Below are 24,332 nucleotides of genomic sequence, written 5' to 3'. Positions count from 1 at the left end.
CATATGCGAAACGTGCCACCTTCCTGATTATTTTTTTCAATGAAAACAAATCTCTGTGTGTTTGGTGTTTAAAGCTGGTGATTTGAGAGGTACAGATCCTAGCTTTTAACAAGAACGACCTTATATTTGTGTAAAAAGCCGACCCTTTGATGTGGACAGTGATGGGTGTGTTTTTCAGGCGTCTAAAATAAATAAAATACATTTCATCGATGGCTGAGGCCAAAAGGGGTCACACAGTCCATCCAGCGAGACCTTTAGCAGAGCTCAGGCCAGAGACCCCTTCCTGTGATTCGGGGGGCAGAAGGTCCCTGTGAATAAGGGTGGGAGGGACAGGAGGAGGAGCAAGGAGAGCGACAGAGATTGGGATGAGGAGCAGCCAGTTCCAGACTGGGAAGAGGCAGCCCAGTAGCTCCCGGCTGGGTCGAGCCCGGTGTTCCCCTCTCTCCACGCCGAGCCCACTGACTGAGTGACTGTGGCTCTAACCAGAATGAGCTAAGGCCCCTTTTGGATCCATGTCACTCCCCTCGAGGCCTGTGCCCCATCCAGCCATTTTTCACAGTGTTGCCCTCTAGTGGCTGTGGTTCCCTGAGAGAGGCTAAAAGGAGCTTTTCCGTTAGCTCAGCAAGCAGGAGGCTGCGTGAAAACCCACACTCCCGTTCCTGGTTCCTCCAGGTAGGAACACAATTTAGCTCAACTGGGAGAGACTTGAGTGTCTTGGATGTTTGAGGGTCCTCAGCCCGCTCCCCAGGTGTGTGTGTGGAAAATTCAGCTCAGCTGACAGAGCATTTAGTGTTGATCAACCAAGATTCTTCTCGTTCATCTGACTATAAGGTCTGGCGTTCCCCCTGTGCTGGGTGCTGCACCCACACCTAGTGAGAAACATTGCCTGGCACAAGACAGAGAAGGAACTGAGGCACAGAGTGGGGACGTGATTTGCCCAAGGTGATGCAGCAGGAGCCCGAAATAGAATGCAGGTCTCAGGAATCCCAGTCCATTGATCCACATGCAGCTAGAGTGGCTGGGAGAGAGACCACAGACAGATTAGAACTACAGATGGGAAGTACAGAGACTGAACAGACATAAATGCAGTCGATGCTTATAACTGGGCCGCATGTAGGTGGATTTTCATGGGAATGGCAAAAGATACAAGGGCCACCTCACCTTCCATTTTGCAACCCCCTGCTCCAAAGGTTGGGGGCGCTAGCGCTTTTCAACAAAACAGCTGTATGTTTATTTTTTTTTTAACATGGACTAAACAATATAAGAACAGAAGAACGGACATACTGGGTCAGACCCATGGTGCACCTAGCCCAGTGTCCTGGCTTCCAGCAGTGGCCGATGCCAGATTCTTCCTAGGGAATGAACAGAACAGGGCTATTATCAAGTGATCCATCCCTAGTCATCCAGTCCCAGCATCAGGCAGTTAGAGGCTTAGGGACATCCAGAGCATGGGGTAGCATCTATGACCATCTTGGCTAATAGCCATCGATGGACTTATCCTGCATAGAATCATCGTATAGCAAGGGAACATGGTCTCCCTCTAAGATTTACAAGGAGGAACCACCATCTGCTCCCTAGTGGACAGAGCCAGGAAGACCACTCCCACCCTGCCGGAAGCATGGGGGTGGCACAAGAAGTACAAAAGTCAGGCCCTGCAGCTCATTTGGGCTGGAGCTCCTGAGGGAGACAGATACGTCTCCCGCACTGAGGAGGACTTCTGTTGCATCGAGGACTTGTCTGAGCTGCCAGCCACTGAGGAGCTGCTGGGACTACCATTGGCCGTATACCCCAGTGAGATGGAGGATGACCCCGGGATCCATTTACACCCGGAGGGGAGGTAGTAGCCCAGGGCCAGCTGACTGTAGTCCGGCTGCATTGCTGCCTGAATCCAGGTCAGCATATTGTGGCTGGATTCCCTGCTGACCCAGTAGCAGAACACTCCACCACTGTCAGTGCCCTGGGCTGGGACCCGATGGAGTAGGGTGGGCCCAGGTCCCCCTATCGCCCTGCTGGGAACCCCACCACTGGGTGGCCATCTCTCAACTTTAAGCCAGGAGGCCTGCATTTATCTGACTATCGGGCAGAGCCAGGATGTCAAAGCTCTTAGACTGATTACTGCTCTGCCTTGCCTGAGGGCCAGAGACCTTAGACATTTTGGTTCCCTGCCTTGCCTGAGGGCCAGGGCTCCCAGACTATTGACTGTTCCATCCTGCTTGAGGGCCAGAGACTGGCAGCTCACAACCCCCCATGTAATAACCTTGTGATCCCCTGAGGAGTCCCGACCCCCAGTTTGAGAGCCCCTGCTCTAAACCTTTAATCATTTTTGTTCCTCTTCTCTGGACTTTCGCCAATTTGTCCACATCTTTTCTGAAATGTGGTGCCCAGAAGTGGACACAATACTCCATCTGAGGCCTAAATCCGCACAGAGTACAGTGGAAGAATGGGAACGGTTTTCCAATCAGTTTTGCACCCACCTTATAGTTGTTCCATCTAGGCTGTATTTCCCTAGTTTGTTTATGAGATGGTCAGGCGAGACAATATCAAAAGTCTTACTAAAGTCAAGATATACCACATCTACTGCTTCCCCCCATCCACAAGGCTTGTTACCCTGTCAAAGAAAGCTCTTGGGCTGGTTTGACATGATTTGTTCTTGACAAATCCATGCTGACTTTTACTTATCACCTTATTATCTTCTAGATGTCTGCAAATTGATTGTTTAATTATTTGCTCCATTATCTTTCTGAGTACTGAAGTTAAGCTGACTGGTCTGTAATTCCCAGGGTTGTCCTTACTTCCCTTTTGTATAGACTGGCACTACATTTGCCCTTTTCCAGTCCATGAACTTATTTAATTCTTTTCTGAACCCAGTTATACTTTTGGCCTTCACAACATCCCCTCGCAAGGAGTTCCACAGGTTGACTGTGTGTCGTGTGAAGAAATACTTCCTTATGTTTGTTTTAAACCTGCTGCTTATTCATTTCATCAGCTGACCCCTGGTTCTTGTGTTATGTGAAGGAGTAAATAACACTTCCCCATTTGCTTTCTCTACACCATTCATGATTTTATAGACCTCTAGCATATCCCCCCTTCCTTGTTTCTTTTCTAAGCTGAACAGTCCCAGTCTTTTAAAATTCTCCTCAAATGGAAGCTGTTTCCTCCCCCTAATAGTTTTTGTTGCCCTTCTCTATACCTTTTCCAATTCTAACTCATCTTTTTTGAAATGGGGTGACCAGAACTGTATGCAGAGTTCAAGGTGCCGGTGTACCATGTATTTATATAATATTATGATATTTTCTTTTTATTCTCTCTCTCTTTCTGAATGGTTCCTAACATTCTGTTAGCTTTTTTGACTGCCACTGCACACTGAGTGGATGTTTTCAGAAAAATTTCCATGATGACATCAAGATCTTTCTTGAGTGATGACAGCTAATTTAGATCCCATCATTTTGTATGCACAGTTGGGATTATGTTTTCCATTGTGCATTACTTTGCACTTATCTACTTTGAATTTCATCTGCCACTTTGTTGCCCAGTCACCCAATTTAGTGAGATCCTGGGACACTTTGTACCTCAGAGAAGCATCCACCCGCCCATTCACCACTGTCATATAATTAAGATATGTTTCCTACAAAGGATTCCTTGTGAGATATCATTTTATCATTGTTGAACATGAATATCCTGTTGGATTATATGTGCTATTATTGTATGGGAAGTTATGAAGTTTTGACTATGCCTGTGTTACTGAAATATATTGTGAGGTTGGGAACACTCACAACCAGAGTAGCAAGACCTGCTAATGGCTCATTAAAGGGAATCCACTCTCCCAAAGGCCAACTCAGAAGACTTCTCAGACCAATCTCCCTAGTTCAGTCTTTCTCTGCCAGATGGTCTTCCAGGTGTTGAGATCTCAGAAGAGCAAGATCTCTTAATAAAGTGATTTTTTTTTGTTACACAAATACAGTTGTAGTAAGATGAGGCCCTGAAACATAAACTCTTGTGTCAGAGGCCTAGTCTGAGGTCTGAAGCCTGAACCAAAGTACTTCCAGGCATTGCTAAGCAAAAGCTGGGCTGTGAGCCAGAGGCAGGCCTCACTCACAGAGGTAGCAAGAAGAGGAACTTGTGCCCAGATGACATCAGGACACTTCACAGACATAACAAGGAACAGGCAAGTGCATCTTAAAGACAGGACAGCATGGTGGATAGATCTGTTTGTCTGAAACAACATGATCCAAGGAGAGACAGCACCCTAATGAGCCAAGAGGCTGTACCTCAATACGTCAGTAGGGATGAATAATCTGCCCTGTAACTGTATAAAAGTAGGTCCCGGAGTGCGCATCTTTGGGCAGCCTAGGAGGCAATGGGAAGTCCCGCCACTGAGCTGTGTCCATTGCCGGAGGCACATATTCATAGTATGTCCTGTAGAGTCTATAGGAAACTATTACTCTGCTTCGTTTGACAATAAACCTGGCTCGGGTTCCTTCGTACCTTACTAGAGTCTGTGGTCTTTGGGGGCTCTCTTGGGGTTTGCTGTGTCAGCTACCTGCGCAGAGGGAACACGCACACAGCTGACTGTTATCATCATCGAACAAGAGCAGAACACTACAGCGGTAGCTACTGACAACAACAGTTTAAGTTGCCTGACAGCCCAGACAATGGCATGGATCTCTTTTTCAATGACAGCATAATTTTAGTCAGTGGGTGTGTTAGGGTAACTATGGGAGACGTTGTGAGCTGTTCAGACACGATGATCATGGGGCCACGGATGCAACTTTCATGAGATTTGCAAAACTATGTCCCCTCTCCGCTCTAGTCATTAATTGCTGGAGTTCGGCTAACACACAGTTCTACTCAGTCTCGTAACCCTCTGACCTTTCATAGAATCATAGACTATCAGGGTTGGAAGGGACCTCAGGAGGTATCTAGTCCAATCCCTTACTCAAAGCAGGACCAACCCCCAACTAAATCGTCCCAGCCAGGGCTTTGTCAAGCCTGACCTTAAAAACCTCTAAGGAAGAAGATTCCACCACCTCCCTAGGTAACCCATTCCAGTGCTTTACCACCCTCCTAGTGAAATAGTGTTTCCTAATATCCAACCTAAACCTCCCCCACTGCAACTTGAGACCATTTCTCCTTGTTCTCTCATCTGGTACCACTGAGAACAGTCTAGATCCATTCTCTTTGGGACCCCCTTTCAGGTAGTTGAAAGCAGCTATCAAATCCCCCCTCATTCTTCTCTTCTGCAGACTAAACAATCCCAGTTCTCTCAGCCTCTGCTCATAAGTCATGTCTTCCAGACCCCTAATCATTTTTGTTGCCCTCTAATGGACTTTCCAATTTTTCCACATGCTTCTTGTAGTGTGGGTCCCAAAACTGGACACAGTACTCCCGATGAGGCCTAACCAATGTCACTCACTTTCTCTAGCTCATCTGCACTTTGCAGAGCCCTTTGCATGTCCCGCTCAGCTGCCCTTTGTCTGAGACGGGCAGCTGCTTATGTTTTCTTTTATCATCACAAACAGCTTTGGTCAGAGAGCACAAAGGGGAGGGAAGTGCCACGACCACAACCGCAATGCTGCAGACGTGCAGCATCCAGGGTTTGGAAATGGCCGCATACATGCACCAGGTCTGCCTTTCTCGAGGGCAGAGGAAAAGGAAGTTTAAATATAGAGATTAGCCCCCGGTGTTTGTAAGAAACGAGCAAGAGCTGGTGAGAGATAGAGACCAACGGGGAGAGAAATTGAGGCTGCTACAAAAGGGGTACCAGATATAAACTCTGTTTCTACTAGAAACAGTGTCCGCTCCTGCCAAGCCTCACCTCAGAGGTAGCTGCATCTCAGTACCAGGCATGGGGTCCCTGTATAAACAGCCCCTCTACCCCACTCCAGAGGTGGTTGCATCTCAGCACCAGGTGAGGGATCCCTATGAAACAGCTGGAGATCTCAGTTCTAGATGATAAATCCCTGTATGAACAGCCCCCACACCTCGCCCCAGAGGTGGCTGCATCTCAGTGCCAGGCAAGGATCCCTGTATAAACAGACCTCATGCCGCACCCCAGAGGTAGTAGCAGCAGGTGGCAATTTTAAGGCAAAAGATCTAGTGCAGAGGCGGCCAGAGTGAGAAATGTAGAAATAGACATGGGAATGCAGAGAGTTCAGAATTTAGTGAGTCATCCTGCTTTATAACATCCCCTATTATAATCTGGAACCCAGCCTGGGCCTCATGCACCCCACTGTCCCCAGAGCCAAATCAGCACAGCAAGGGAGAAAGGGATGTAGTAAAACCACAGATGGAGTTTTATGAAAAGAGGATTCGGCTCTTTCATATCCTCATGCCTGTCAACAAAGCACGTTCCAGGCTGTGCATTTATACAGGGACCCTCTGCCCAGTGCTGAGATGCAGCTGTTTCTAGGGTATGCACAAGGGCTGTTTATACAGAGATCCTTCAGCCAGCACTGAAATGCAGCTGCCTCTGGGAGGGGGCACAGGGATCCCCCACCCAGTGCTGAGATACAACTGGCTCAATTCAATTATTCTTTGTTGATACACCAAGCTATACAATGGCTACCAAAGGGTAAAAAGGCAGAGATAAATTCAAGAGTTGTGTTGTGTTTTTTGTGTGTCTGTGTGTGTGTGTGTCTGTGTTCTGGACACTTGTGTGTGAGTCCTGTCCCCTCACCAGGGCGGATCTCTCTCTCCCTTCGCAAGGCATCAATATCGATTCTCTTTCCTCTGCACTCAGCTGTCTCCTCCGAAGTGCCCACAAACCTCCCGGGACACCGCTCCCAGCAGTCAACCCACCTCCAGCTTTCCAGGATGCACCCCTTGCGTCTGCTCATTTACCTGGGCACAGGTGAGTTGCCAGCCAGTGAGATGGGGGAAAACTGGGGCCCTGCATACACCTGCTCATTGCCTAACCTTCAGGAAGGGGAATGGAAGCAGCTGGGCTCTCAGGACACCTGGGTTCTGTCCCCAGATCTGGGAGAGGAGTGGGGATACAGCGGAGGGCTCGGAATCAATCCCGCAGCCAGGAGGGGCTTGCCCCTCAGCCCCCACCAGTGGCCCCTTCTCAATGGGGAAAACTAACGTGGCTGTTTGATCCCTGCAGTGCTGGCCCCAAGCTGTGGATTCAGCGTGGATGTGGAAGGACCTGTCACCTTCCAGGAGGCAGCCAGGGGGTTCGGACAGAGCGTGGTGCAGTTCGGGAATGCCAGCGCCGGAGGGTAAGGGCTGAGCGTAGGCTCAGGGACCTACAGTTACGTACCTTATATCCACCTCTGAGGGGCCCATCTGGCTGCGCTGCCTGGGCCCCACTACACAGGGGTGATGGGGTGTCCCCTAAGTAACTCTCTGCTCTCTCCCCACAGGCTGCTCGTTGGGGCCCCGCTGCAGATAGGAGATGTGAATGAAACTGGCAAAGTCTACAAGTGTGACCCAGGCTCCAAACATTGCCAGGAGATCCCCATCCAGAGTAGGGGCACCCTGTGCTGTGGGGTCCAGTGGGTTAGCACAAGGGGTCTGGGAGCTAAGATGCCTGCGTTCCATCCCCAGGTCTGGGAGTGGAGTAGGGTCTAGCAGGGGAGGCTGGGAATCAGGACTCCTGGGTTCTCATTTCCATGCAACAATTTGCCATCACTTCCCCATGAGGGGGCAGGAGGGTGCATGAGGGAGAGGGGGTGTGAAATGACTCAGAGATGTGCTGGACTAAACATACAATGACAAGATTTCTCACCCTGGTGTTGGCATGTTTCTCCTCTCAGGGCCCCCTGATGCCGTGAACATGTCCCTCGGTTTGTCTCTGGCTGCCCAGGGCTCCAATCTTCTGGTGGGTACCACCCCTTGGGATGGGGAAGTGGCTCAGTCTGTGGGTTGTACCCAGGGGGTTGGGTGAGTCTCTGCCCCATCCCCCAGAATTCCATGGGATTCTCCACCCCCCAGCAATGGGAGCGGGATGAAATGTCAGCACCGTGACACCGTAGGGCTTGACCGACTGTACACCCACCACACGCCAGGTGGGTGATGTTACCACAGGACCTGAATGTCTGTGAGCTGCTGTCACCAGGAGGCTCACGGCTGGGTGACACCGGCGGGGGGGATGGGCTGATATCACAGGAGTGGGTGATCTTCCCACAACAAGAGCTCTGTGCGCTGATGGCAAGTAGAGGGTGATCACCGGATGATGTCACCATGGAATACATGGAGGGATGATTGACAATGCGTGTGTAGGCTGGTGCTAACCACTAGAATGACTGGGCCATGGCCTTGTGCAGAAGATGGTAATTAGATAACAACAGTGTGACTTTGGAGAGGGTGTGATGTTTGTCTGGGAGATGGTGGGACCCAAAACACTGCACTGAAACAGCAGGGAGGAGGATAACATTGCCATGGAGATAGTGACTGAGACGTGATGTTGTGAGGGATGGGGGTAACTGGGTGACATTGCGTATGGGGACAATGACTGTGCGATGACATTGTGAAAGGTCGGGGTAATTGGGTGATGTCACTCTGAGGACAGTGACTGGGCATGGCTATAGCAGGGAGCGTGGTAACTAGGTGATGTCCCCCTGTCCTCTCTCTGGGAGACAGGTGCTGGGTCCTGGGATCCTGTTTGCCCCATGGGGATCCCTGCCCTGGCAGGGCCTTTCCCTGCATATCCATGAGGGGAGCAGACTCCCCTCACCCCCAGCGCTCTCCTCAGGGGGCACCTACTAAGCCCGTCCCTCTCTCGTGCCCCAGGCGTGCGGCCCCACGGTGCACCAGGCCTGCGGGGAGAACATGTACATCAAGGGCTACTGCTTCCTCCTGGACCAGAGCCTCCGGCAGCTCCAGCGCATCCCAGACACCCTGGCAGGTGAGGAGGGGCAGCCCTGGGAGCGGCACCAAGGAGCCACCCACGGGGGCGGGAAAAATTGGGCTATGTGGGCCCTTTGATCTGACCTATCTCTTTCCACTGAGTTTTCTCCATGTTGGTGGAGTTGAGTTGAGTTTCTTTCCTGTGCCTCTCAGAGTGCCCCAGAGGTGCCACAGACATAGCGCTCCTCATCGACGGCTCGAGCAGCATCCAACGTGTGGACTTTGAAAAGATGAAGAAGTTTCTCTCTGAGATCATGAAGCGTTTCCGCAGCATCGACACGCAGGTAACAGACAGAGACTGAACCCTGACTATGTACCCTGCCCCCCACAGTCAGTGCTGATCCCAATGCCCCAGTGCGGCACTAGGGGGCACAGTGTTGCAGGGAGCAGCAATGGATTTTGCATCCAAAGCCAGGAAAAAATTCCTGCAGAACCAGCTACATCCTGGTCGCTTGCCTCAGCCGTTAACTGAGTCTGATTCCTGCTTTTCTTACCCTCCACCCTTGGGGTTGTTTTCCTCTCTTCTCCCCTGTCTCCTGCAGTTCGCCCTCATGCAGTACTCGCACAGATTTACAGAGCACTTCGACTTCTCACAGTACAGGGAGAGCAGCGACCCCGATAGCCTCCTCAAGTCGGTCTTACAGCTCAGGGGAGTGACGCACACGGCCAGCGCCATCCAGAAAGTGGTGTAGGTATTGCCCTCCTCCCCGTGCTGACTCCACAGGGAATGGACTGCAAGGACATGGGAGCTAAGGGGCAGGGACTCAGGACTCCTGGGGTCTATCCCCAGCTGTGGGAGGGGAGTGGGCACTAGTACCTTAAAGCAGGGGGAGGAGGGACTTGGAGACAGGACACAAGAATTCTATTGCCAGCTCTGACCCTCTGTTGCTGTGTGACTTCAAGTAAGTCATATCCCCACCCTGTGGCTCAGTTTCCCTGTCAGTAAAATGGGGACATGACAGTGACCTCCTTTGTAAAGGACTTTGAGATCTGCAATGTCAAAGCAGTGGATGAGCACTGGGTGTTGTTACATATCAATAACCCTCCTATGAATTCCCCACCCCCCACTTTTCCAGGCAGGAGCTATTCATCTCTGGGAGAGGCGCTCGGGATGAGGCCACCAAGATTCTCATTGTGATCACAGATGGGGAGAAATCTGAAGACCCGCTTTCTTATTCAGATGCCATCCCTGAGGCTCAGAGAGCTGGAATCATCCGCTACGCAATTGGGGTGAGCCACGGCTGTGTGGAGAACTAGTCGGGATCTGAGCCCATGTTCACGTTCCCATCAGATGAGGGAAAAGAACTGACCTGGGGTTGTAACTGGGTTGATGTGTGACATTGTAGGAGAGCTGGAGCTTCTCTGTTGTTCAGGTTGAACAGAGCTTTCTAGTTACAGGTCAGGTTTTCTGACTGCCCTACGGTCCACGTGCTGACTCAGATTGTTTTTGAAATGTGTTATGCCTCATGGGGACGCGGGTTAGGGTTAGTGGTCCAAATGTAGGGTCACTTGAACAAGGGATTCCTGACATACAGCCCCCCGTTAAACAGCAAAGTCATCAGTTCTTTTTTGCACACACCAGAAACTCAACAAGGGGCTCTGAACTTCCCCAAACGGATCTCAGTCACTTGAGGTTTATCTCTGCTAGTGCACGGCATCCACTGCCCCTCTGGGGAAGACGTGTGCAAAAGATTATTAATCTTAGACACTGGATGCCTAGAATGGCACACGCCAAACTGCTGAGCCAAAGAGATTGAAATGAGCATCCAGATGCAGGGCTCAAGGTGACAGCAGGTTGCCATTCACTGTGAATTGGTCCTGGGCCCTGTGGGTTTGATCCCTATTATTGGCTAATGTTCCTTGCATTCTGCAGTGTCTCCTTTTGGATTTTTTTGCCCCGAGATCAAAATTTCCAGCTGAAGAACCATATCTGAAAGTGCTCTAAAAGCCACATGAATGCTCTGAATTTGCATGAGAGGTGGGGCAAAGGAATCAGCGTTGATTAAACAGACGGCCGATGAAAGACAGTAAAGGAAAATGTAATTGTGTCTCCTGAACAATGGAACTGAGTGTGGATAATAGAAGCTGGGTTATTCCATCAACTTCCTTAGTGGAGAGTTAAGGTTTCCCAGGGCTGCTTCCTGCCCTTCCCGAACGTGGAGAGCGGCTGCACTTAGGCCTCTGAAATCCATGAAATACAGTTAAGACAAACACGCTCACAACCTTAACTCTGCCCTCTTTGAGCCACACCCCAGCACCCCAGGAACATACACAGGCCCTTACAGATGCTTCAGAGCTCTGGGCACAGAGCACATGAGCACTAGGGGGCCCGGCCCATCACCTTCCCTTTGCCAAGGCAACACTCGGGTTTAGAGTCATAGGTGCCCAGGCCAGAAGGGAATTTTGCAATCATCTAGTCTGAGCTCCTGTGTAGCACAGGCCAGAGAACTGCCCAAAATAATCCCTGCTGGAACCAGAGCAGATCTCTTACAAAACTAGCCAGTCCTGAGATAAAAATTGTCAGAGATGGAGAATCCACCACGGCCTGTGGTGAGCTGTTCCAATGGTTATTTCCCCTCTTGGTTAAACCAGACACCATCTTTCCCAACCGAATGGGTGTAAATTCCACTTCCAGCCATTGGATCTTGTTTGACCTTTGTCTGCTGCTTCTGTCGGGCCCAGCGACCGGGAGGTGCCTGACTCCACCGCTGAACTGACTGCACACAACCCGCCCAGACCACCACGGTGGTCCAAGCCCTTCACCACTGGCCCTGAGGCGTAGCCCAGAGACAGTGCAGCACTCACCCCTCACTACACCCTGGAGATTGAGTCGTACAGGGCCCAGAGCACTGACAATCCCCATGGCAAGGAGACCCCTGTCCCCACTGCTGATACAACTGACACAACTCGGTGCGGAAATGAGGCAGGCTCCATAACTCCAGGCACGAAGACACCTCTCCTCACGTCACAGTGACACGTCACTGTGCCAGGCTGCTCCAGCGACACCCCCCCCGCCCCTACTCACCAGAGTGGCACATAGCGCTGGCTGAGCCCTGCCTCTCAAGAGCCCAGCAGGGCTCGGGGTGGGTGGATGTTGGTCCAGGGCTCTCGGCTGTGAGTGACCTTGATGCCCTGGCCTCCCCTGTACCTCCCTCTACTCCATTAAGGTCGGCGAGGCCTTCTCCAGCGCTGCTGCCCAAGAGGAGCTCCAGGAGATCGCCTCTAAGCCCAGCAACGAGCACGTCTTCCGAGTGGACAATTTCGACGCCCTCCAGAGCATCCAGAGCCAGCTGCAGGAGAAAATCTTTGCCATTGAAGGTACCAGAGCTGGGGGAGGGGCTGCATGGCCCTGGGGCTCTAGAAATGGGTTTTCAAAGGCGAGATGGGATGGGGAGCAGCTCGGAAACTAGAGCTCACATAGGCCCCAAATAGTTTCTCTTTCCCCATCCAACATGTATCCATTAATCTATCTCCCTAAATGCCCCTGATGCCTTTCTCATCTGGGGTCCCCGGGCAGGGGACTGGCTGGCTCAAGGGGTTGAGGAATGGGATACGGGGCCTTCTCTCTAGGGGACGCTGGGTCCAGTCCAGCCTCGAGGTGGGGAGAAGGGCTGGCTCAGGGCGTGGGACATGGGGCCTTTACCGTCTGTGATGGGCTCTCCCGTGTCTGTCTGTCTGTCTCTGCCCCCAGGCACCCAGTCCCAGAGCGGCAGCTCCTTCCAGCTGGAGATGTCTCAGGAAGGCTTCAGCTCCCTGCTGTCCCCTGTGAGTGACGCCTGGCCCTGGGGCATGTCCCACGCTGCCGTGCGCTGGGGCCCTGGCAGCGCTTTCAAGCTAAGAACGAGCTGGTTGGCCTAGTGCTTGCAGGGGAGACAACTCTTTACTAACCCAGAGCAGTGCAGGGGGCACCCTCCCCTCCCACCCAGGGTGGGGACTAGGGGGGCTCTATGCTGCAGCTGGGGCCAGTAGAGGCCCAGTAGGGGGTGCTCAGTCCCCTGGCCGTCAGCACTGACCCCAGTGTCCCAGCACGTTGCTAGGGGGCGCTGTGCTGCAGGTTCTGGCCTCGTCTAGTAATTACATTCTGCGCTGTCTGTTTCCTGTAATCAGTCCCCTTTGCCATGTGGGTCGGTTTAGGACGGACCTGTGCTGGGAGCGGTGGGAGCCTATGCCTGGTCCGGTGGGATATACCTGTACGGGAGTGGCGGGAAGCCGAGCTTCATCAATGTATCCAGAACCTCCACTGACATGAATGATGCTTACCTCGGTAAGAACAAACACACAGACCTTCCCTTACCCGTTTCAACAGCCCTCGCACCCCACCCCAGAGGTGGCTGCATCTCAGTTCTGGGAAAGTTCTGTGCAGCACTGTTGTACGGCTGTTTCCCATCTCACCTCCCCATGTCTCTCTCTTCCTTTGAGGTTATTCGTCTCAGGTCATCACAGCCAATGGGCAGAGCAGCTACGTGGTCGGGGCCCCTCGCTATCAACACACCGGCAAAGTCATCCTGTTCAGCCAAGATACCAAGGGCAGGGAATGGACACCCAGATCGGAGCTGTCAGGAGAACAGGTATGGGGAGTGTTACTGGTAATACGGAGTGTGGGGGTGAGAGAGAGGGCTGGAGGAAGCCTGTAAGATTTTGACATTGTATAATATTTGTGTTTGGATCAGGGGCGGGCAAACTTTTTGGCCTGAGGGCCACATCGGGTTTTGGAAATTGTATGGAGGGGCGGTTAGAGGAGGGGGTGGTGGCCCGGCCCCCACTCCCTATCCACCCCCCGGGGACTCCTGCCCTATCCAACCCCCTGTTCCCTGATGGCCCCCCCAGGACTCCTGCCCCATCCACCTCCCCCCCACTCTCTGTCCCCTGTGTGAAATGGTCACTCTAAGACAACAGTGTACAATGCCCTGTCCTTGAGGCAGCAACATAAAAAGCTTCTACTGCAAAAAATTTAGACACCAAGTCAGGTTAGGCACCTAAAGGGGTTAGCAGCAGCCAGTCAGAGGTTTTGTGGATCACAGTGTCACCTACGTCTGGGGGTTAGGCACATAAACAGCTTTGTGGATCTGGGCCAGAGAGACTCGGGCAAGGAAAAAAAACGTTGCTAGTGAAATTAACAGTGTCTGAAAAGGGTCACTAACAAAGTGAATTTCTCCAAGATCTGTCTATACGTTCCAGCTGAACAGAATTTATAACAGTGGCTCAGTCAGTGAATAAACTTTACTCATGCTAGCACAACCTCTAAAAAGAATTGCACCACAACTAGCATTCAGCATCTCTCCAAGATCTAACTGCTTAAATATTCAAGAACACTTACAGCGATAGCGCCACCTGCTGTGCAGCGGGAGGGAGAGTCTAAGAATGGAATGAGTATTGGGACTGAATCCTTAGTCCTATAAGGTGAGAAGGGTCCCAGTGGGAGAAGAAGGAGGATATGACTAAATTCAAGGGGCGATTTATCTGCCTCTCCAGGTTGGCTCATATTTTGGGGGTACACTGTGCGCTGTGGACCTCGACAGAGATGGGAACACAGACCTGGTTCTAATTGGAGCCCCCATGTACTATACACGTCTGAATGGAGGACGGGTCTATAACTGCCCCATTAACTGGCTGGTAAGAAAGAGGATGGAGCCGGGGGAAGACGGATGGCCTGGGGTGGTTCTTTGTCTGGACTGCCATGGGGTTGTGATGTTGGGACAATTAGCATGACAGTAGTAGGCACAGTGCTCCAGGGAGCAGGGTGGGGGGATCATGAGAGGACGCTCTTCCCTGCCAGTCAGTGCTGGCTCCAATGCCCCAGAGTGGCACCAAGGGGCGCTGTGCAGCAGAGAGAGGGAAAGGGGGTCAGTAGGGGGCACTCTCATGCTGGCTTTCCCCACATGTCTCTTTGGATGGGGCATGCAGAGGATGACACTGATCTGCACCGAGACACTGCAAGGACAGACGGAGCAGGCATTTGGGCGCTTTGGGGCCAGCATGTCTGAAATCGGGGACATCAGCGGGGACGGACAGACGGATGTGGCCATCGGGGCCCCAATGGAGAACAACAATCGTGGAGCCTTGTACATTTTCCATGGGGGAAAGGGAGGCTTCAGTCCCCAGTACAGACAGGTGAGCCCCGCTCCTGCATGGAGGGGTCATCACAGATCCTGAAAGAGACATCATGGGGCCCCACTGCCCCCTAGTGCCTATTAGCCTGTAGCTACTGCGTCCCCACCCCTCACCCTCCACTGCCCCCTAGTGCCCATTATACAGCACAGCCGCCCCTTCCCCACCCCCACCCTCTGCTGCCCCCTAGTGCCCATTATACAGCACAGCCACCCCTTCCCCACCCCCACCCTCTGCTGCCCCCTACTGCCCATTATACAGCACAGCCGCCCCTTCCCCACCCCTTACTGCTCTCTCTGCCCCACAGCGCATAGAGGGGTCGCTGTTTCCCAGCAGGCTGCACTACTTCGGCCAGGCCGTCAGTGGCGGGACAGACCTGACGGGGGATGGACTCCCAGACATTGCGGTGGGAGCACAAGGGCAGATCCTCCTGCTGAAGTGAGTTACTCTGTGTTGTTGCACTGCTCCATGTGGCAGTCACAGACAGCGACAGTACATGGGGGTTTGGGAGTATGTGTGTGTGCTGCCCCCTGCTGGAGAATGGCACAATGACAGCTCTGCTGGTCCCTTCTCTGCCCCCCAGCATCTCCTCTAGCAGAGCTGCATGTCCATAACCAGGGCAGGCGCTTCCATTAGGTGACTCTAGGTGGTCGCCTAGGGTGCCAGGATGCGGGGGGGCGGCAAAGAAGGACCTTCTGCTGATGTGCTGCGAAAAACAGCAGCAGGCAATTGAGCAGCTCAATGAACGCCGCTGTCGCCTGGGGCATTTTCTGCAGAGGGCCCTTCTTCGGCGGCACGATGGGAGTGGAACCGTAAGCCCCCGCGCGCCCCGTGGGGAGTGCACAAAATGCTGCCCCCCGAATTCTGCCGAGGGCCTCAGAAACTCTGTTGCCGCTCCTGTCCATAACTCATCTTCTTGGGGTGCTGTAAGCACACCCAGGCTGGTGGGAGGCTCTGGGGAGGGAGGGGTCTTGGCCCCATTGCAGGGAGCAGCTGGGTGATGGTTCTGTTCCTCCCATGGCAGGTCCCGGCCAGTGCTCAGAGTCAGGGTCTCCATCAGCTTTCAGCCCTCAACCATCCCCACCTCGGCCTTTAACTGCCAGGAGCAGGAGCAGCTCAACACGGAGGCCAGCAGGGCAGAGGTCTGCTTCACCGTCACTAAGAGCACCATGGACAGCCTAGGTCAGACCAAACTCACGCCCTGCTCCCCTCTCCCCTGAGCCAGCCAGTCCCCTACCCTGGGGTTGGATTGGAACCAGCACCCTCTAGGGGGAAAGGCCCCATGTCTCATTCCCCACCCCCCCGAGCCAGCCAGTGCCCGCTCCTAGAACTGGATTAGAGACAGTGCCCCCTAGAGGGGAAAAAACCCATAATCCATTTCCACCCCCTGAGCCAGCCAGTCCCTCTGCCCTATGGCTGGATTGGAGCTGGTGCCCCCTAGAGGGGAAAGGCCCCATATTCTGTATCCTATTAATGATCCTGCTCTCATGTCTCTCTGACCCTCATTTCTCCTCTGTGGTAGGCAATGGGATCTCCAGCAACATCCAGTACAGCCTGTCCCTGGACCCCGGGCGGACGAAGATCCGAGCCGCCTTCGACTCCACCGGCCCCGTCCTGAGCAGGGAGCTGCGGCTCGGCATTGAGAAGAAATGTGAGAAGCATCAGATAAAGTTACCTGTGAGTGTGAGGGGTCCTAACTCCTTCCACTCCTGCTGTGTCTGCCCCTCCAACCCTACCCCTTGCTCCCAAATCACCCAGAGAACAAACCTCTCTATAGATTCCACCTTTGCTCATGGGTCCCTAAGTGTCTCTGTGTCTCCCCAGCTCTGCCCTGAGGACACACTGACCCCCATCACCCTGCGCCTCAACTACACCCTGACCGGGGAGCCCATCGCTGCTGCCGGTCGCCTCAGACCCATCCTGAGTGAGGACTCCGCACTAGTGTCTGTAGGCTCGGTAAGGCCTCTGGGGCCAGGCAATGGTGCTTGTGACTGTCTGCAGAAGTTTTAGTGTGTGTGCCTTTGGATACAGTACCTGTGCAGACTGTATCAATGCTTGCTCTTAATGAGTACGATTATAGTGTGTGTGAGGTTTTAGAGGTTGTGTTGTTGGTGACATTGTTGATTCAGACTGTGGTGATCTTGGTGAAGTTGTTGGCTGAGGTTGTAGTGATTGTGTTCATAACATTGGTTTAAACTGGACTGTAGTGGTTGTGATGGCAGTGTGAGGTGGGGTTATAGTGGTTTTGTTGTGTTTGACATTGCTGGATTCAGACTGATCTTGGTGACTGTGTGAGGCAGGGTTGTAGTGGCTGTGTTGTTGATGCTGATGTTGGTACAGAATATATTTGTGGTGGTGGGGAGATTGTAGTGGTGTCGGTGAGTGTTGATTGAGGATGTTGTGGCTGTGTTGTAAGTTACACTGTTAGGACTGTACTGGTAGGTGGTTGCGGTTTAGACTGTAATGTTGGCAGAAGTGTAGTCTTAGGTAGAGTGGGTGAGTTATTGTGCCAATGTTGGTTCAGATTGTGTTGATACTAATTGTGGTTGTGGTTGAGACTATAGAGGTGTTGCTGACAGCATCGGTTGTGATTGCAGAGTGTGCCTTGTTGGTAACAGTGTTGTTTCAGACTACATTATTAGTGGTGGTTGATGAGATTGTAATGGTGTTTACAGTGTTGGCTGAGATGGTAGTGGTTATGATGCTGGTAACAGTGTTGCTTAACACTTTATTGGTTGTGGTGGTGATGGCAGAGTTGGTTGTGCGCTTCATGGTGTTGGCAGAGGGTGGTGCAGCTACACTGTTGGTGAGACTGTCAAATCAATATTGGGTCAGGTGGTGGTTGAGGCTGTGAATGCAGTGGTGCCAGGAACAGTGTTGGGGGCAGTTATTGCTAGTGTGATGGTATATCATGGTGATGGTGTTAGTTCAGACTGTACTGGTAGTGGTGGTAACAATTAAGATTGTAGGGTGAATGCCAGTGTTGACTGAGTTTTGCTCCAATTCCCTCACACCCACCATGCTCCCTGATTCCCTCCCCCTCATTCCCGGATCTCTCCCTAGCTCCCGTTTGAGAAGGACTGCGGCAGTGACAAAGTCTGCACTGATGAACTACAAATTTCCTTCAATTTCTCAGGGTAAGTCACCCCCTCTGCCTCCTCCCCCACACTCCATGGTGGGGCCCATTTACTCCATCAGGCCTCATATCATACCAGATTTCCATATGGCTTCTGAGTGGGACCCATTATAAGAAGCTCACAGAGCTGTTAAGACACTGCCCTGAGGAAGCTCACCCCTTTCTCTCCCCCTTAGCTTGAGCACCCTGGTGGTGGGGGTCACCCCTGAACTCAACACCACCGTCTCCATCCGGAACCGTGGTGAGAATTCCTACAGCACCACGGTGCAGTTCTTCTACCCAGCCACGCTGTCCTACCGCCGGGTCCTGCTGCTCCAGGTACCATCCAGTCCCCCCAGGCACTGCAGACATGCGGGGCAGGACACAGGGAATGGATGTGAGAGATCAGCTGGTGCAGAAAGCAGGGGGCACTGTGCTGCAGGGGGCAGGCAAAGGGCTCGGCAGGGGGTGCTGTGCTGCAGGGGGCAGGCAGGGGGCTTGGCAGGGGGCACTGTGCTGCAGGGGGCAGGTGGGGGCCCAGCAGGGGGGTCTGTGGCCCCATCTCTCACTGGCTGGTCCCCTGTGCTCAGTCTAACAGGAGGGCCGTGGCCGTTAAGTGCAGCTCGGCCGTGGGCTCCAAGGAGCAGACTCAGAGAAACAGCACCTGCCACGTCAACCATCCCATCTTCTGGAGCGGGGCTGAGGTAGGGACGGGTCCTGGCCTGTGAACTCCCCAGGGGTGAGCCCAGCTGTGGTCAGAGAGGGGCAGTTCCCTGGGGTCAGCCCAGCCCTTGACAAGAGACGTGCTGGGGAAAGCGCCCGGGGAGCCCGGCGAGTCAGTGCTAACAGAGCCCTGAGGTCACTCCAGGGCTGGGGTCAGGCCCTGCCGGGGCTGCAAACCAAAGGCCAGATCTAGGGGTCTGGAAATCAGGCCTCATTGGGGCAGAGAGGGGAGGGGCTGTTCCCTTCCCCTTTGGAGTCCTTAAAAGAAGTGACTCGGGGGGCGAAGGGGGGAGGTGAATGTGGCTCAGTAAAAGACAAAGGGGAAGGAGCCAGTGTCATTGTCATGGCTGCCCCCACGCCCGTCCCCTCAGACCCAGCGTGGCACCACTGGGCCTTTGTCATCCTGATCCTTAGAGGTGTCCTGCCCCTGCCCCCGCAGTCTCTGGCAGTTCCCCAGGCCCTGAGTCTCATCCCCCTCTGTTTTCCAGGCCATCTTCATCGCCACCTTCGACGTCTCCTCTGAGGCCGACCTGGGGGACAGGCTGCAGATCATGGCCAATGCCAGCAGGTGAGGGGGCTCTGCAGGACCAGCGGGCAGGGTGGCGGCAGTGGTAGGGGGCAGGACAATGCAGAGGCCTGTGGTACAGCCTCCCTGCACAATTATCTGCCTGCGTCGTCTCACATCTCTCCCCTTTGCCCTCCCCTCCCCCCAGTGACAATGGAGGCCCCATCACTGAGCGCATGATTCACCGGGCGGAGCTGCCAGTCAAGTACGGCATCTTCATCATCCTCACCAGGTAGGTCAGTGTGGAGATGGAGGGGAGAGCGCCCCCTGCTGGGTCCCCTGTTCCCTGCAGCACAGCGCCCTGTAGCGCCGCACGGGGTCATAGGTGCCAGCACTGATTGCAAGGGGTCAGCGCCCCCTACTGAGCCCTTCCCTGTAGCACAGCGCCCCCTTCTGGACATGACACCCCAGCACCACTCTCCAGCCCCATCCATCACACTCCCGTCTCTCTCATTCTTTCCATCGTTTTCCTCCCCCAGCCTTGAGGAGTCGACCAAGTACGTCAACTTCTCCTCCAAGGAGGCAGGGACAAGTGTGCCAGTGACACATCGGTACGAGGTGAGGCCGGCGGTGCAGAGTGTGAGGGGGGAGATGGGACAAGAGGGGGGGAGTAAAACTGGTTGAATGGGATCTAGTGGATTAAAGCACGGATGGGTGGGCAGGGACCCAGGACTCCTGGGTTCTATCCCCAGATCTGGCAGGGAAGTGGGCTCTGAGGGTTAGAGCGGGGGCTGGGGATCAGAGCTCCTGGGTTCTCTTCCTGCAGTGCCCTATGGAGAGTCTGTTTCTTTCAGGTCAAGAACCTGCGGCAGCGAAGCGTCCCCATCTCGGTCACGTTCCAGTTCCCCGTGGAGCTGAGCGGGGTCCGGGTGTGGGACGCCTCTGAGGTCGTCCCCTCCAAGGTACCTGCCTCTCCCTGCCCTTGTGTGTGTGTGATGGGCCCAGTGATTCCTGCTCTGCCCTACAGCGCCCCCTGCTGGGACAGGCTGCTTACAGGGGAAACACACCATGTCCCCACCCCCTAAACCAGCCAGTCCCCTGTCCTAGGGCCAGATTGGTGCTGGTGCCCTCCAGAGGGGAAAGGCCCCATGTCCCCATCCCGCCCCCATTTACACCGTGTCTCTCCCTCCCCAGCCCCAGCTGGCCCAGTGCAACAGTGAGGCTGAAACGCCTGGTTCGAAGGACTTTGTGAAGCAGATGAGCGAGCGCCCCCTGCTGGTGAGTACAGGCTGGTGTGGATCCCAGCAGCCCCTTCCCCTCCTCACTAACACAGACAGCAAGTGGGGGGCTGGGCTGGGTGAGGGACCCCTGCTATAAACAGACCCAGAGCCTCATGGTCATGCTGGGCTCCTACACACCCGCTGCCTCACCCAGCGATATCCTTCCACCCCCAGGACTGCTCCGTGGCCACCTGTAAGAAGATCCGGTGCAGAATCGCCTCCCTGGAAATGCAGCAGCCACTGGAGTTTGTGATCAAAGGGAACATCAGCTTCCAGTGGGTCTCCCAGGTATGATAGCTGCCTCTGCCTCCTGGCACCAGATGAGAGATCCCCCTGCCCCCCTGTGAACAACTCTTCATCCCCTCCCCAGAGGTGGCTGCATCTCAGTGCTGGGCAAGGTATTGCCCTAGTGTGAACAGCCTGTAAATTGCTCTGGGTCCCTCTGGGATGACGTTCCAGGCTGGTTTGTGTCATTTCTGGTCAGGGATGGTAAATTTCTCTCTTCTAAGCTACAAAGAGTCTTCTGGCACCTTATAGACTAACAGACATTTTGGAGCATGAGCTTTCGTGCGTGAATACCCACTTTGTCGGATGCATGTAGTGGAAATTTCCAGGGGCAGGTATATATATGCAAGCAGGAATCAGGCTGAAGATAACGAGGTCAGTTCAATCAGGGAGGGTGAGACCCTCTTCTAGCAGTTGAGGTGTGAACGCCAAGGGAGGAGAAACTGCTTTTGTAGTTGGCTAGCCAGTCACAGTCTTTGTTTAATCCTGAGCTGATGGTGTCAAATTTGCAGATGAACTGAAGCTCAACAGTTTCTCTTTGAAGTCTGGTCCTGAAGTTTTTTTGCTGCAGGATGGCCACCTTAAGGTCTGCTATAGTGTGGCCAGGGAGGTTGAAGTGTTCTCCTACAGGTTTTTGTATATTGCCATTCCTAATATCTGACTTGTGTCCACTTATCCTTTTCCGTAGAGACTGTCCAGTTTGGCCGATGTACATAGCAGGGGGCATTGCTGGCACATGGTGGTGTATATTACATTGGTGGACGTGCAGGTGAATGAACCGGTGATGATGTGGCTAATCTGGTTAGGTCCTGTGATGGTGTCACTGGTGTAAATATGTGGGCAGAGTTGGCATCGAGGTTTGTTGCATGGATTGGTTCCTGAGTTAGAGTTACTATGGTGCGGTGTGTGGTTGCTGGTGAGAATATGCTTAAGATTGGTGGGTTGTCTGTGGGTGAGGACTGGCCTGCCTCCCAAGGCCTGTGAAAGCGAGGGATCATTGTCCAGGATGGTTTGTAGATCCTTGATGATGCTTTGGAGAGGTTTTAGCTGAGGACTGTAGGTGGTGGCCAGTGGAGTTCTGTTAGTTTCTTTCTTGGGCATGTCTTGCAGCAGAAGACTTCTGGGTACACCATCATGTGCCAGCAATGCCCCTCCGCTATGTACATCGGCCAAACTGGACAATCCCTACGTAAAAGGGTGAATGGACACAAGTGGGTATTCACCCACGAAAGCTCATGCTCCAATACGTCTGTTAGTCTATAAGGTGCCACAGGACTCTTTGTCGCTTTTTACAGATCCAGACTAACACGACTACCCCTCTGATGCTTCTCTGTTCCAGACTCAGCAGCAGAAAGTGAGTCTGGTGAGCGAGGCCCGGATTGAATACGAGGAGAAGAAATACACCCAGAAGGAGGGATTCGTCCAGCGCCAGGTACCAGAGTGTCTGCGACCGGGATAGAGAGATCATTGGCCAGTGGTTAGAGCTGGGAACCAGGACACCTGGGTCCTGTCCCTGCTCTGGGGGGAGACTGAGGTCCAGTGGGTTAGAAGAGGATGGTGGATGGTGCCAGGACTCCTGTGTTCTCTCCCTGGCTCTGGTGGGGAGTGAGACCAAGTGGATACAATGGGCGTGGCTGGATGCTAGGACACCTGGGTCCCCATCTCACAGCTCCTCTCCCGCAGGTGCAGACGGTGGTGGAGCGCTCCGAGGTCTATAACTACCTGCCCATCATCGTGGGCAGCAGCGTAGGGGGCCTAGTCCTGCTGGCTCTCATCACTGCAGCCCTCTACAAGGTGAGTGGGGCAGGGCTCTAAACCCTCCCCCACAGCCCATCATCCTGGGCGTGGGGCCTGTGGCTTTGCCAGCTGGTGGGGGAGGGGAGAGGGTATTTACTTTGAGGGGTTCCACACCCCATCCCCCCACCAGGCTTGAGTCCATCTGTTTCTGTCTCTGGCTGGCTCTCACCGTCTCTCCCCTCTGTCTCCTTCCAGTTCGGCTTCTTCAAGCGCCAGTACAAGCAGAGGATGGAGGGTGATGGGGCCGAGCCAGCCCAGAGCGATGCGTCCTCTCCCCCCGATGCCCCCAAACAATAGCCCCACCCACATCCCCTCCCCATGGGCTGCTCCAGATCCACACACCAACGTGGCAATCTGGACTTGGAACATCCCTTCAGAGCATCCATGGGGGGCTGGGACCAGGATTCCTGGATTCTATCCCCAGTGGTGGGAGGGGAGTGGGGTCTAATGGGTTACGGCGGGGGGGGGGGAGCAGGAAGCAGGACTTCTGGGTTCTCTCCCAGCAGTAGGAGGTGAGTGGGGTTAGAGCAGGGGGATGGGAGCCAGGACTCCTGGGTTCTCTCCCAGCAGCAAGAGGGGAGTGAGGTCTAGTACATTAGAGTGGGAGGGGCTGAGTATTTCTCCACCTCAGTTTCCCCACTTGTAACCTGGGGATAACTATCCTGCCATTTTCTATTTATACTGGGAGCCGTTTGGCGCACGGCTTGACTCTCACTGTGAAGGTGGCGCTCCCAGAGTCATGGGGCCCCTTGCTCTCAGCTGGGCTCTGTGCAGCACCAGGGTCCCCGTCTCAGTTAGGGCCTCGAGCTGCTGCTGGGTAACATCTAATAAAGCCAAGTTCTCGGAGTCGTTTGCCTGCCTTGCCTGAGTTCTCGGGTCATTTCAAACCGTCTCCAAATACAGCGTGTGCATTTGTGGGCAGGAAAGGGGGATGGGATGTGGTTCCGGGCCAGGCTTTCAGGCCATGCGAGGGGATGAAATCATTTGCACAACTCATTGTCACGGGGCGCTCTGCTCGCCGCCTGACGATGCCTCCTCCTGGCCACTCTGGGGATTACCTCTGCCTGGCCGACGCCCCTTCCAGTGGTTGCATCCTGTTACTCTCTGGAACTATCAGTCTGTGGCCCCTCTCTCGCTGGCTGCTACCTCTTCATGACTTGCCCCTCTGGCCAGCTCCCTAGGCGGGTTCCTCTGCTGGGGTGGGATACTTTCCAAATCTCTCCAGAGAAACCACACTCAACTGTCCTCACACCCTCTGCCCTGACCCTGTCCCTCCTGCCATGACCCAGACAGCCTACTAGCTGGCCCCTCCTGGCAGTACCCCCGGCAGGGGAACCCAGACCTGCCCTCTTCTCTGGGTTCCACCCCAGGGCCCTTTACCAAGCAGTCAAGGTCTGCATCTTCCCTAACCTCACTGCTCTCACCCCTGGACCACTCCCCTCATCCTAGTCAGCTCCCTCTCTCCTAGGTCTCATGGATTCCTGCCCTTCCTTTCCTCTCCCTTCCCTGCCACAACTCACCCTGCAGCCCTCTCTCTGGTACCACTCTCTTGGCTTGATGTAAACCCTGCCCTGGTCCCTCACAAATGAGCTTGCATCCAATTAGCAACCGCCTCATAGCCTAAATCTCTCCCCTGTTTGCCGCTTAATTAGGTCTGCCTAGCCTAATT

General features: G+C 53.8%; 1 protein-coding gene across 3 annotated transcripts; it reads left to right on the top strand.

Annotated features, from left to right (window-relative positions):
- The first annotated feature begins 1,788 nt into the window (after positions 1-1,788).
- Positions 1,789-23,120, top strand: LOC115651385 (integrin alpha-X-like). 3 transcript variants are annotated; one of them, XM_030562308.1, is made up of 31 exons: positions 1,789-1,837; positions 6,740-6,850; positions 7,106-7,220; positions 7,365-7,468; positions 7,758-7,822; positions 8,734-8,848; positions 9,004-9,134; positions 9,393-9,538; positions 9,927-10,080; positions 12,018-12,168; positions 12,542-12,615; positions 12,985-13,114; positions 13,270-13,418; positions 14,323-14,463; positions 14,755-14,961; positions 15,266-15,396; positions 15,983-16,140; positions 16,481-16,635; positions 16,783-16,914; positions 18,022-18,095; positions 18,271-18,412; positions 18,664-18,777; positions 19,285-19,364; positions 19,510-19,593; positions 19,841-19,919; positions 20,156-20,263; positions 20,496-20,579; positions 20,756-20,869; positions 22,206-22,298; positions 22,550-22,660; positions 22,859-23,120. In XM_030562308.1, exons 1-31 carry the CDS (start codon positions 1,804-1,806, stop codon positions 22,958-22,960), a joined length of 3,588 nt encoding a protein of 1,195 aa, XP_030418168.1. In that variant the 5' UTR covers positions 1,789-1,803; the 3' UTR covers positions 22,961-23,120. The 3 variants fall into 3 exon arrangements, with proteins under 3 accessions (XP_030418168.1, XP_030418170.1, XP_030418169.1); XM_030562310.1 differs by lacking the exon at positions 1,789-1,837 and adding an exon at positions 6,341-6,410; XM_030562309.1 differs by lacking the exon at positions 1,789-1,837 and adding an exon at positions 6,421-6,571.
- The last annotated feature ends 1,212 nt before the right edge of the window (positions 23,121-24,332 follow it).

Source organism: Gopherus evgoodei, chromosome 4, assembly GCF_007399415.2.
Source record: "Gopherus evgoodei ecotype Sinaloan lineage chromosome 4, rGopEvg1_v1.p, whole genome shotgun sequence".
Taxonomy (NCBI): domain Eukaryota; kingdom Metazoa; phylum Chordata; order Testudines; family Testudinidae; genus Gopherus; species Gopherus evgoodei.
The sequence above is the reverse complement of the archived record's forward strand: the minus strand, read 5'-3'. Positions and strand labels throughout refer to the sequence as shown.